Source organism: Oryza brachyantha, chromosome 6, assembly GCF_000231095.2.
Source record: "Oryza brachyantha chromosome 6, ObraRS2, whole genome shotgun sequence".
In the NCBI taxonomy this organism is placed as follows: domain Eukaryota; kingdom Viridiplantae; phylum Streptophyta; class Magnoliopsida; order Poales; family Poaceae; genus Oryza; species Oryza brachyantha.
Window position 1 is genome coordinate 3,819,905 of NC_023168.2, and position 12,939 is coordinate 3,832,843.

General features: G+C 38.8%; 1 protein-coding gene across 1 annotated transcript; it reads left to right on the forward strand.

The window, feature by feature from the left end:
• Window positions 1–4,172: 4,172 nt before the first annotated feature.
• On the forward strand, window positions 4,173–5,125 carry LOC102711892. Its single transcript, XM_006655834.3, has one exon. It carries the CDS (start codon window positions 4,283–4,285, stop codon window positions 4,802–4,804), a length of 522 nt encoding a protein of 173 aa, XP_006655897.2. The 5' UTR covers window positions 4,173–4,282; the 3' UTR covers window positions 4,805–5,125.
• The last annotated feature ends 7,814 nt before the right edge of the window (window positions 5,126–12,939 follow it).

Consider the following 12,939-nt stretch of genomic DNA (forward strand, 5'->3'; position numbering starts at 1 on the left):
ACCTTTCCGTGGTGGTGATCATCACTCTTGCAGAAAGTGAAGCCTCGTCCTGTCGATCATATTGCCCATATTTTGTCCTTTTCCGGCACCGACCGCCTCGTGCGAGGTATAGTACAGTACAAAGGCTTCGTTCTATTCCAATTATAGTTTTTAGATTTTTGTGGCACGGTTTAAAAGCTCCTAAACAATATATTTTGTGTAAAAAGTATTTATATAAAAGTTTCTCATCTGATTTTACTAAAACAAGTTTTTTTTATTCTCTAGTAATTAATTTAGTTATTTATACCCTCAAATAACTATTAGACAAGTACTTCCTCCTGTCAAGAGTATTTGTGTTTAGGACATAATTTGGTCAAACTTTTAAAATTACAACCATCAATAATTTTTTAAATGGTTAGTTTAAATAAAATAAACTAGCATAGTGGCCCGTGCAGATTGTGCGGCTAGCATCGACATAAAATTCTTTCACATAATAAAGTAATTCTTTTTTATTTTATTATGAAAAAATATGTTACACGGTAATATGATATGCATGATATTCTAATTAATATAGTAATTCGTACGTGCATAAAACAAATATGATGACTGCTTTACTATTCTCTTAATAATGCCGTAAGTTAAAAGATATATATATATATATATATATATATTAGGGTATATTATTTATCTTTTTCTCTCCATAGTTATCTTCACAATATAACAGTAGTTACTCTCCCTGTCCCCAATGACACCAAGATGACATATTATATAGTTTATCCATGATAGCTTATAATTCGATCTGAATAAAACGATGCCCATCGTAATCAATATTATTTTATTACCAGGTTTCTTATATTTTATTTCGTTATTGTTTCTCCCAGTTTGGAATTTAGCCAGTAATTCTGTTATTGCAGTGGTATAGGTTTGAAGATCCAATCTAATTAGTTAGTTAGTTATAATTTTTTTATGTGGATAAGAGGATCTTGTTATTTTATTTTTCTTCGAGTAAGGCGCTAATTCTAACAATTTTCACTTGGCGTGAGAATTTCTATTAATTTTATTTTGTAGAATTAGTATGTGGTTCCTATAAGAGTCCTCAATTAATATAATTAAAATATTTACTCTTATCTCAATATTATCTACTTTTACCTAGATTTAAAATATTTCTTATAAACTCTTTTCTCATTAATTATTTCTAACCTGAATCTAAGATACTTATAAATTATATATGTCCACATGAAATTTCCTCTTTATGTTATTTATTTTTAATTCAAATTTAAAATATTTCTAATTGTACTCCTTGATAAGCTCTTAAGATTTATTTTTAATTAAAATTTAGACACTTCTAAATTATATTTCCATATGGATTCTTTCTTTAACCACACTTATTTTTAATCTGATTTTTAGATGTTTTTAAATTATTTCTACCTGTACTATTTTTCACTTTTCTTTATTTTTTCAAAATTTTATTTCTAGTTGTTTTTTATTTTTCTAGTAGTATGTGATTGGCAACGATCAATGATTTTCTTCTTCTTTTCCCTGCCAGCGATGATCCAATAATCCTTTCTTTCCTGAGTAACATGTCGTTGCTTGGTGTGGGCCCAGTCCTGTGCTGGTACGCGGATGAAGACGTATCCATACTCGGATAAATGCGCGTAACGTCATGACTAGGGGACTCCTCCATGTTAATCTAGGTCATTAAAATCTAATTATAATATGATCTAGCGGCCATTTTTTTTCTTCGATTAATCTCAGAATTTATAGACCGTAAGAGATAACTTTATCTAAAGATTCGATGGAATATTTTTAGAAAAGAAATTTGAAAACTAAACAGGACCAAAGTTACACCGGCTAATCTCAATAGTCTATCTCATAACTTACTAGCAATATTAATTACTTTACTGGAGTAGGGGATAAGACATACTTAGAAACTTTGTTTGTCTGGTTTGTATCTATCTTATTTAAAAATTTTATTAAATAATTAGTACGTGTATAGTAATTTCATGTTTTATTATTAAATAACAATAAAAATATTAATTATATAAAATTTAAATAAGACGAAGAATTAAACATTGTCTAAAAATTAAATTTATTTTGGGCACCCTCCAACGCGTAGCCGTCCATATGTCTGCACCCTGGGGCAACCACCTCTCCTCAAGCTCTCACAGTGTCCGGTTCCAGAAAAAATAATTCTTTCTTTTTTTTCTCTTATAAAACTCTTTGTCCGTTAAAAAAAAAAAGTCTCTGCGCAGCATGGTATTCCAGGCCTCCCATAGTCCGATTCAAAAAAACAGTTCTTTTCTTTTTTTTTTCTTCCTCTTATAAAACTCCTTGGCCGTTTAAAAAAATATCTTTTTTTTTCTCTTATTTTTCTTCGATTAAGTTTTTCTATTACTTTATATATATAATAGATGATACGCACAAATCCTTTTCGAAAAGTACTATTATAATATCATAACTTATTAGATTTTATAAACTTATTTTGATATACAATTTTTTGTTAAAAATTTAAAAGTTTGACCAAATCTTGTCCTAAACAACCAATATTTTTGACCGGAGGGAACACTCACCTTAGATAAGAAAAAGAAGATAAGAGATTGACGGTGTATGTGCGTCAGACTTGAGCATCCAAAAGTCTTTCAATTATTTGACTCAGGTGGTGTTTAGATTGAGAAAATTTTTGGGAGAAGTGTCATATTAAATATTTGACTGGATGTCTGAAGGGGTTTTCGGACACGAATAAAAAAACGAATTTCACGGCTAGCCCTAGAAACCACGAGACGAATCTTTTGAGCCTAATTAAGCCGTCATTAGTACATGTTGGTTATTGTAGCACTTATGGCTAATCATGGACTAATTAGGCTTAAAAGATTTGTCTCGAGATTTCTCACATATCTGTGCAATTAGTTTTTCGTTTATCTATATTTAATGCTCCATTTAAATGTCTAAAAATTTGATGTGATGTTTTTGGGAAAAAAATTTGAGAACTAACAAGGCCTTACTTGCCTTCTAGTTTGACATAGGTAGACATTGGAGCTGTTCATGCTTTGTAGCATCTGGCTCAGATGTGGCTCAGAGTTCTCAGTGTGTTCTTCCAACATGACGACATTGGCACTACCAGTCCGGCCGGAACAGTGAAACGTGATCACGACAAGCACAAACAGTGACAACGGCAGAAAAAAAATCACTCGGTTACTTCAATTTGCTGCTGACTATTTGTCCCTCGTTCTCGAAAAATTTACATCGGTACTCTTTAACCTTTTTTGAACACAAAATTATACTCCTTAATTGTGCTATATTATCATAGTGTGTAGTACTGTGGGGTCATGAATATAACCATATGACTTTCATTCATCGTGATGTAATTATTAAAAAGTTTTTTTTACTGACCAGATGGCAATAGTTAACCTTAACCATGACAGTTAGTCGAGTACTCTACAGAGCAGTTTGTGGACCTAAGGATTGTACCACATGATATACTAATACACAAACGTACACTAATAATACTGCTCTTTAAGGACCAAACGGAAGTCACTAATGAGCCACTGTAACTAGAATAATCAGTATATCATGCATAATGATGAAACAAAGTGCATAAATTACTCTGATGACAAAGACCCAAACCTTTTGCCATCACCTAAAGTACAACACATCATTTACATATACACACACGACTATGAGTCCGTTTTAAAAAGCTTTTGGTAGTTGCAGTTTCTCATCTAATCTTCATAAGTTTGAAGCTTTCCTAAATATTATTGAACTTTTATAAAATCTAAAAAATAAACTAGAAGCTAAAAAATAGGAAACTCAGCTTTTTTTAGATTCTAAGAAGCTAACTTTCCACCGACTACTTCTTAAAATCTTAAGCTTATCCAAACAGACCTATATAGGATCACACACACAAGATGCAAGCTGGGCCCACTTTATGACGAGCACCATCGGCGACGGCGAGGCCAGGATGGGGACCACGCTGGCATCTGCATGGTCGGCGCCACGCGTCGAGCAGCCATTGGTGACACGTCAGCATCGTCGTCAAGGAATGGAATCCCCGGCCGGCTCTCATCTCAAGCAAAGGTGCCTCCTTTCCATCTCTTTCGCCTTCTACGCCATCATCTTCTTCCTCCTCTCCCTTCCGCAAGCTCGGCTATATAAACCCCTTCGTCTCCATGAGCTCAAGCATGTGTAGCAGTCGAGAGCTTGGTAATTGAACAGCGGCACAAGATCAAAAAGATTCAGGAACAGTTTAGAAAAAAAGAAGCTTCTTTTTTGTGTAGTAGTACGTGCGATTGATTCTTGATCGAGCATGAGCATGGCGAGCAGCGGCGGGTACTACTCGTACTACAGCCAGCCGACGCCGTACTACTACTACGGCGGCTACGCGCCGCCGGCGAGAGTCGGCGGCGGCGGGACGTCGCAGCGCCCGTCGGCGCACGTGTTCCTCCTCCTCGCGACGGTCCTGCTCGTCGCCATGTCGGCGCTGTACTCGCGGTGCGAGGAGGCGGTGGAGAGCCTGCTCGACCAGCTCCGGGTCTTCCTCATCCTGTCCCCGCTGCTGCTCATCGTCGGCGTGCAGGTATGGGCAGCGACCACCGCCGCCGACCGCCGCGGCGGGGGAGGAGGCCTCATGCACCTCCTCGCGCAGCTGATGGGGGACGGCGGCGGCGACCAATATTATTACCGCTACGGCCGTTGGCACGGCGGCGGCGCCGCGTCGTCGTCGTCGCCGCCGTGGGGCGTGGCGCTGGTGCTCGTGCTCGTTCTGTTCCTGGTGTCGTACCAGTCGTCGTTCCAGAGCCGGTGGTTCCCGCTGCTCGGCCGGCGATGAGAACCCGCAAGCTCGTTCGCTCGTGCACGTAAAACATAGTGAAAATATAGTAGACGGCATCTTGGTTTGATTAATTAGAGATTTAGAGCTCGATCGGTGACGAGCTACAGTTGAGCGGATGACATTTGTCTGCCGTGTATATCCATGGATGATCTTCTTCTTCAACTGTAGTAATTGAGTCCAATTTATTTACCTGCAACTTTTCAGTGAATTTCCGGTGCTGAGATATGTGATACATATTATCTTACTCTCTTTGTGGTTTTTCATGGTATAGGTTTTCAATATTCTAAAATATCATCCCTGTATTTATTTGGAGTGAATTTGAAAGAAACTACAACTATTCTATCAAAACTATCGGCTTAATTACTACAATCTTAGTTAGCCTTTTCGGAAAACTACAGTAGTAATAGGTTAGTGACTTTATCAAAATGAAAAACTATAACTTTATCCATTTTATAGCTCTAGGTCCATGTGTCAATTGCACAACTATTTCATGATGGACCGATATGTCAAACACTCATACCGATTAAAGTTATATATAGTTATCCAATAAAATCACTTATGTTTGTGAAATGTTCAGTTAAAGTTGCATTTTGACTAAATTAATAGTTACAGTTTTGTGAAATTTACAATTTAATTTTATTGATCCATCTATCATCCTAGCTTGTTTAATTTGTTTACTAGGTATTGTTAATCATATATAAACAAATGAAAGTCAAGACATGGTTATAGTTGGCAATGTAGTACTATTTGTTGTTTGGTGCAGATTTATATCAAACTCGCTATAATAGTACAAAAGATGTACTGCTAGCCTCTGCTACTTTATAAAAGTATGTGGAGGGGGGTTGGGAATGGGATAGAGAATAATGGAATAATCCTGCCGTCTCTCTTCCATATCACTATAACAATTCCACCTCTTTATACATATATACTACCTCCATCCCAAAAAGCTAAAAAGACTTTATTTTTTGATTTCTATCTCTAACTGACCATCCATCTTATTTAAAAAATTTATAAAAAAACTCAAAAAATTAATCATGCATAAATTATTATTCATATTTTATCATCTAATTATTATTATTATTATTATTGTTATTATAGCAAAAAAATCAAACAGGATGAATAGTTAAATATTATCAAAGAACTAAAAAATAAACTTATTTTAGAACCCAGGGAGTTGCTAGCTAGATCCAGACACACATAAGGTGAGTGAATAGATAAATATAACTGAGGGTTTCCACGAAGAACACCGTGAAAAGTTATATGACTTATTAGCTATGGATGATTTTGGGGGTTGATTGTTTGCAGATGACATATTTGTAAACCAAAATAGTTTGTAAATAAAATTTTTATATGCATATTCTTAACTATCTAAAAGTCAAGTCTAAAAAAATAAGCTTTGATAAAAAAAACCAAAAAATCAACTCTAAATCTAAGGTTAAAAATTTAAATTTTGGCTATAAGCATAAGCACGCAAAAGCCAAAAAACGAGGGTGTTAGAAATTTTGCGGTGCCTAATTACACATATATCCGAACAATTATAGACATAGCATACAATGTAACATTACAGTAGTGTGATCATGCCATTGAGGCCCGACCCTGGCCAAAGTGTGGAAATATACAAAGCAAATTTTCATACCTTTTTTTGTTACTCTCAACATGGTAGCAGAGTCACAATATTTCGAGTTTAAATCTTGGTTCACACAATTTGTCAAACTTTTGGATGAACCTTAGTTGGTACTACCTCCATTTTGTAAAATTTAAGATGTTTGATTTTTTTAACGTTTTACCATTCGTCTTATTTAAAAATTTAGTACAGATATAAAAATGACAAGTCGTGCTTAAAGTTCTTTTGATAATAAAGTAAGTCACAAGCAAAATAAATGATATTTCTATTATTTTTTTAAATAAGACAAATGGTCAAATATTGCAACAAAAAATATCAAACATCTTACGTTATGAAACGGAGGGAGTACATGCCAAAAGGACTCAAGAATGAACGTGAGATTTCTAGAGAAAAAAAATTCTGCATTATCTATAATCGTCTTTTGTTGGAAACAACACGCCATTTTCTACATCCCAAGAGGCAAAACACGCAAATAAGCTCCTGCCGCCATCTTAATTGCTTGTTTAATTTTTTTTCTGCCGTAATCTAAAACGCTAGTAGCTCGGTATTCCTGTTGCTAGTTGCTACCAGTAGATATGATTAACCTCAGCCCATAAAGCAGAAAATGCAATTTTGATTCTCAAACATATAGTCTTACTTTACCAGTTATGAATCTATACGAATAGCAGTAGGTATGCTAGCATCACCGTGCGATGATATTCTAGATTTTGGAGCCTGGAAAAATTAATGATTCGATCAGGACTAGCTGAGCTTATTATACCATCATGATTATATAGAGTAAAACACTCCTATAAAACATATAATAGGAATGCCTTATAATGCCAGTTTATTTATAAATAAAAAAGAGCACATACAATATATCATAGGTGCCTGTTGTTTAAAAGTAATGGGTTTTTTTTAAGAACCGACAACTATAATATGTTAAAGTATCAATTTTTTAAAATAATTAACGACTACCATAATAGTTTTTAGTCATCACTAATAATAAATCGCTAGTAGCCTTGGTCTTGACAAACGAGGATGGAGGACACGGTGATGATCACACCTCCCTCTCTGCTCTCCACTTCTCATGGTGACCTGGCCACCGGACCTATCGGCACGGAGATTAGGGTTATCAGATCTAGACACTTAAAAGTCAAGGGACATAGAATCTAGCCACCTCTGAGATGCATGATGATGTTTAGGAGATACGGCGAAGATAATAAGTCAGAAGTGTGACGACCACCATAAGCTTGGAGCGGCTAGATCTAGGGGGTTGGGGTAGTGGGGGTTGAGGGGAAGGATCAAAGGCGCTAACCGCCCGGTGGATAGGGGCATCTACAGTGGCGTTCGGATTCTATGATGTTGTTGTTGGATGTTCTTTGATCGGTCTTCATATGTATTTATTGTCATTGATTTACATGGTAAGAACCGTCTTTCGGATGTTCTTGAAATATGTGCATATAGATTGTTCTTTATATGTGCAGTTATATGATGATGCATCAGCTCGGTCTAGCTAGGGAGTCAATTCGGCTCCCCGAACTGACTTATTTTTGGAATATTGTGCTCTTATATACATCGGTTTATTAATCCAACACTGATTACCCCTCGTCAATGTCGTTTTCGTGGTGCTGGCCAGAAATCCAATATTGATTAGGTTTTGTGTTGTACTAAAGTTAACTTTGCCTTCATAATCACACAAGAGATGTTTATCTCAAAATTTTGTCGTTTCTTTATTATCAGATAAGTATATAGCAAGTTGATTAATCAAATTAGCATCCAAGATTACACACGCATGCAAAGGATAGATGATATAGCTAGACTAAAGGAAGGGAGAATCTTCTAACTTTTGTCAACAATTTGGTGCCGTCTCTCCTCTCTTTCGGCTCTCCTTGATAGGTGACTAAAGCTGCTTTCTGCGCTGATGATTCAATGTGGGGCTCTCACCACACGTGCCACCCTGATCCCAGATATTCCACTTTAGGTGTGTAATGACTCAGGATAATTAGTCTCTCTCTTGATATAATACAACCCAAGTTATTATTACACATCAAATACATGTAAATAAATCAAGTCAAAAGCTAAGTTACTTTCATAGTCATGAAGAGATTTAATATGGGTGAGGTCTCGAGCCCCAACTACCAATTCTAGACATGTTTTATCTTGAGTATGAAACCCTCACTAATTTTTTTAATCATAAGATCAGTGTCGGTGAGGGTTTTATGCGGATTCCAATATTATTAAATGGCATGCTACATAGGCAAAATACATTGATGCGGCATGGATTTTATGGTGAGAAAGATGAGTTAAATTTGATAAAAAAAAGGAAAGATGAGTTGAGTTCGATGGAGATAAAATTTGGTGTACACAATTACCTTGAGTATGAAACCAAATTGAAAACTCCACTGCAAATAACTTGTTTTATCTCCATACATTTAACCAACTCCTATTGGTCACTTGTATACAATAATTAACTGATACATTACCATATGAAATCGTGAAGTGAAATTTTGTATCGAGAGTACTTATTTCGTTAATCTATTTAAATATATTTTGATGACATAAAGAGAGACTAGAGTTCTGTCTTAAAAGTTATTTTCCAATATATCCGTCCCCATAGGCAGGACCGCAGGAGTAGTAGTACTACTACCTGACTATAATAATTAATGTACACAAAGAAATGAATGAATAAAAATGGTCCATTATCATGTGGGGGCTCGTACCTTAAAATCATTCGATCTCTCCGGGATTTGGTAGTGAACGACGGTGTGTACAATGTACTGAGCCTCTCACGTTACGCCTGCGCGTGGTCGCACCTGCAAACCTCATACCGCCGCCCGGAATGGCCCAATCGATACGGCTAACGGGCTAAATTCTCTGCCGGCGCCCGTGCGTACGTACGCTTCACCAGGTGGTCACGGGAAAAAGTTCACTTGCGGTCCCTCAACTTAACGCCGAGTTTGTTTCAGGTCATTTAACCGTAAAACCAGAAATGTGTACCCTTAATATCCTTAAACTTACCTAAACCGTTCAAAAAGGTCCCTCGGCAGTATTGACTCAATTTTTGACCGGTTTTACTGATGTGGCATACGATAGGTCCCCATGTCAGGTTTTTTTTGGTTTTTTTCTATTTCCTTCTTTTCTTTTTCACTTCTCTCCCGTGCTCTCATCTCTCTCTCTTCCTCCTCTTCTCACCCTGGTTGGGGCGGGAGTGGTGGCATACTAGAGGCGCCAGTCGGGCGGGGCTGGTGGCGGAGCCGGACGGGGGCGACGACGGCCAAGGTGGCGGTGGCTTGTGGCGGAGCCGGGCAAGCGGGGGCAATCGAGCAGCGGCCGGGTGGGTGACGGCGGTGTGCAGCGGCCCGTCCAGGCGGCTCACGTCGGGGGTGTCTCTACCGTCGTACGAGCGGCTTTGAGCTGTCATCCTTTCTGTGGTTTGCGGCCCCGCTCTCGGAGGCAATCATTTGCACTAGCTACATCAACGACGACGGCGAGATCCGGCTGGTCATCGATGTACGTGCAGCCACCGAAGCTGGACGCGATTGATCGCTTTTGCATGCACATCTGGAGGCTGGGGCATGGGCGGTGGCGAACGAATAGTTTTGGTTGACAAACTAGTGTCGCACAGTAGCCACCCTGCGGCTGTTGCCTGGTTTTCATTTATATAGAGAGATAAGATTACACCCAGCCAATCACTTGGCCGAAAGTAAAGTTAATTACCATACAAGTAAACTAATCACAATATCACATACTTAACTGATAGCCACGGAAACGAGTCTTACGCCACATCTCCTAGCATGCACAACACGTAGATGCCATGCAAGATTCCATTACTCGGGACCTATTCTTTTGGCATGAAATCACATCGTTGCCTTTGATCAGGACTGAAGAACTTCTTGCACTTTGCCATGTACTGACTTGGCCTCACCACCGTGACTGAAGCTACATGCAAGCTAATAGAAAACAAAATGTTGAGCACAAGACTTAATCCAACACACGTCATATCGCAGAACGGCACCGACGACCAGGTCGCGCGGGGACGCCATGTTCGCGTGCAGCCTCCGCACCCGCGACGAGGCATTGACGCGTCGTTGCCGCACCCACATCAGAGACTGCGACGGAACGCGACAGAGACGCCCCCGACGCGAGCCGCCTGGACGGGCCGCCGCACACCGCCGTCGCCCACCGGCTGCTGCTCGATCGCCCCCGCTCGCCCGGCTCCGCCACAAGCCGCCGCCACCTTGGCCGTCGTCGCCCCCGTCCGGCTCCGCCATCAGCCCGCCCGAACGCCGCCTCCAGTGTGCCGCCACTCCCGTCCCAACCAGGGTGAGAAGAGGAGGAGGAAGAGAGAGAGATGAGAGCATGAGATAGAAGTGAAAACGATTTGTGCAGGCCGATACGCCGATTTGTGCAGGCTGATACGCCGCTGGGCTGGTATTGCGCGAGCGGAGACGTTTTGGACCGAAATCTGCGGGCTGATGCGCGCGCCGGTGAATGATGGATGCGCGCGGCAGATGAGGCCCAGGTGCCCCCGAGCGCAGCGCAACACCATCCGAGAGACCGAGATGGTCTCATTGCTACTGTAGCCGCGCAATAGGTCTATCGATATATATAAACGAAACGTAACGTTTTTTTTTTAAGAAACAACTTATTTTTTGTGGTTTTTTTTTGGGGGAAGCGGTGGATATGGGGCTGACAGAAATTAGAGAATTTAAACTGTATAATTGGAAAAGTTAGACAAAGATATCTTTTTTGTACTCCCCCATTTCATTTCGTACTATGAGTTACTTTAGGTTTGTGTAAGTGAGGCATTTTCAAGTTTGACAAGTTTATAAAAATATATAGCTATATTTTTAAAACAAAATAAATATATTATAAAATATATTCAACTGTGGATTCAATATAAATAATTTGGTGGTATGAATGTTAATATATTTTTATATGAACTTGGTTAAATCTAAGATAAAGTTAAAATGACATATAATATAGAATAGATAAAATATTGTTTTAGCGGAAACAGTAGGAGTATTCGCACCGTTTTCACATGATTTCTGATTTTTTTCTATTTCTTAAACTTTTTTAATAAATAATTTTATTACTAATCCTCAGAGTAAAATATTTTTACTGTCTGAACATTTTTTGTCACGCCACCCCTCGTAGCGTGGCAAAAAAAGTTGCATGCCAAGTTGGCTGGCTGCCATATTACCGTCACTGGTCTGCCAAGACAACGTTTGTCACGCCAACTACTCTGCGTGGCAGCATTGTCCTACTATGTTAGGAACAATATTTTTCCTTGAGGTTTAGTAATAAAATTATTTATTAAAAAAATTTGTTAGTTCATGCTACTGTGGTGTAGCTGCTGCCCCAGCTGTCATCCCTCTATTTGTTAAGGAGATCTTCCATGTATCTTTACCGACTAGGAAATAAGATGAGATGTAACCAAAAAAAAAGGTATTTGTTATTAAAAATCTCACATTGAATAAGAAGCCAATAAAGTAATTCCTGTGAGAATATAATATTTTGATACATGCATCAGTATGAAGAGATAGGATCAAAGACAAACGAGATAATCAATGTTTTTTATTCGTTCCTACCATGTTGTTGGACTGTTGCCTGATATTTCTTGTTTAGGCTGTATTCTTTTGACAAATTATACATAGTCTTTTTATCGGTTTTTACACGTACATTTTCTCAACTATTAAACAAAACAGTACATTTTGTAAACGTTTTTAGTAGAAGTTCGTTTTATCATCTTTTTAAATAGATTTTTAATTTTGTGGTGGTTAAATTTATTATTTATACCATTAAATAGTTGTAACAAAAGTTAGATATTCTTTCACCTTTTATTCTCCATCGACAAAAGGAACACAATCTTGCTACTTGTTATAAGAGTTGCATTCATCACTTACTATTCCTTTTAGTGGATACCCTATAAATATCTCCAAAAGACTAGCCAGATGATTTTATGGCTAGTTAGAAAGAAAACTCATATTTCTCATGCACTCCAAGAGATCTAGTTAAATTCCACAAACTCTATATCATCGATATAGGAACAGGGTCCCTACAGCTGGCGGGAAGTAGTCCAGGCGGAAAAGGAACCTCCCATATGGTTCCTGGTGATGCCCGATCACGCTCAACAAGCAGAGGGGTGTTATGTTATCATCATTACCTGTTGGTATTAGGATGACTTCGGTGTTATCTGGTGCATGCGGCAGGACGAAGCCATTTGGCTTTGGGAGACACATCGAGCACTAGAAGGTAGAGAGATGCTCCAACGAGACCGCACAACGACCGTCCGTGCCCTTTCCTTCTCTTCTCCCCCCGCGCGATTCACATTCTCTCGCAGTGAAACCGCGCGTGCGATCCGATCTCCCCCATCACGTATGGGCGACGACGGTGACGCCCGCCCGATCCCAATCGAATTCCACGCTCGATCGATTAATTATGCGGTGGTTGCTAGCTCAGCTGCTGTTGGTTGGTTAGCCGGCCGTCCTGGAGGAGGAGCGAGCACGAACGCAGCACATGAACC

Coding starts and splice junctions, on each gene's coding strand:
- LOC102711892 (XM_006655834.3), top strand. CDS start 4,283: ATGAGCATGGCGAGCAGCGGCGGGTACTACTCGTACTACAGCCAGCCG.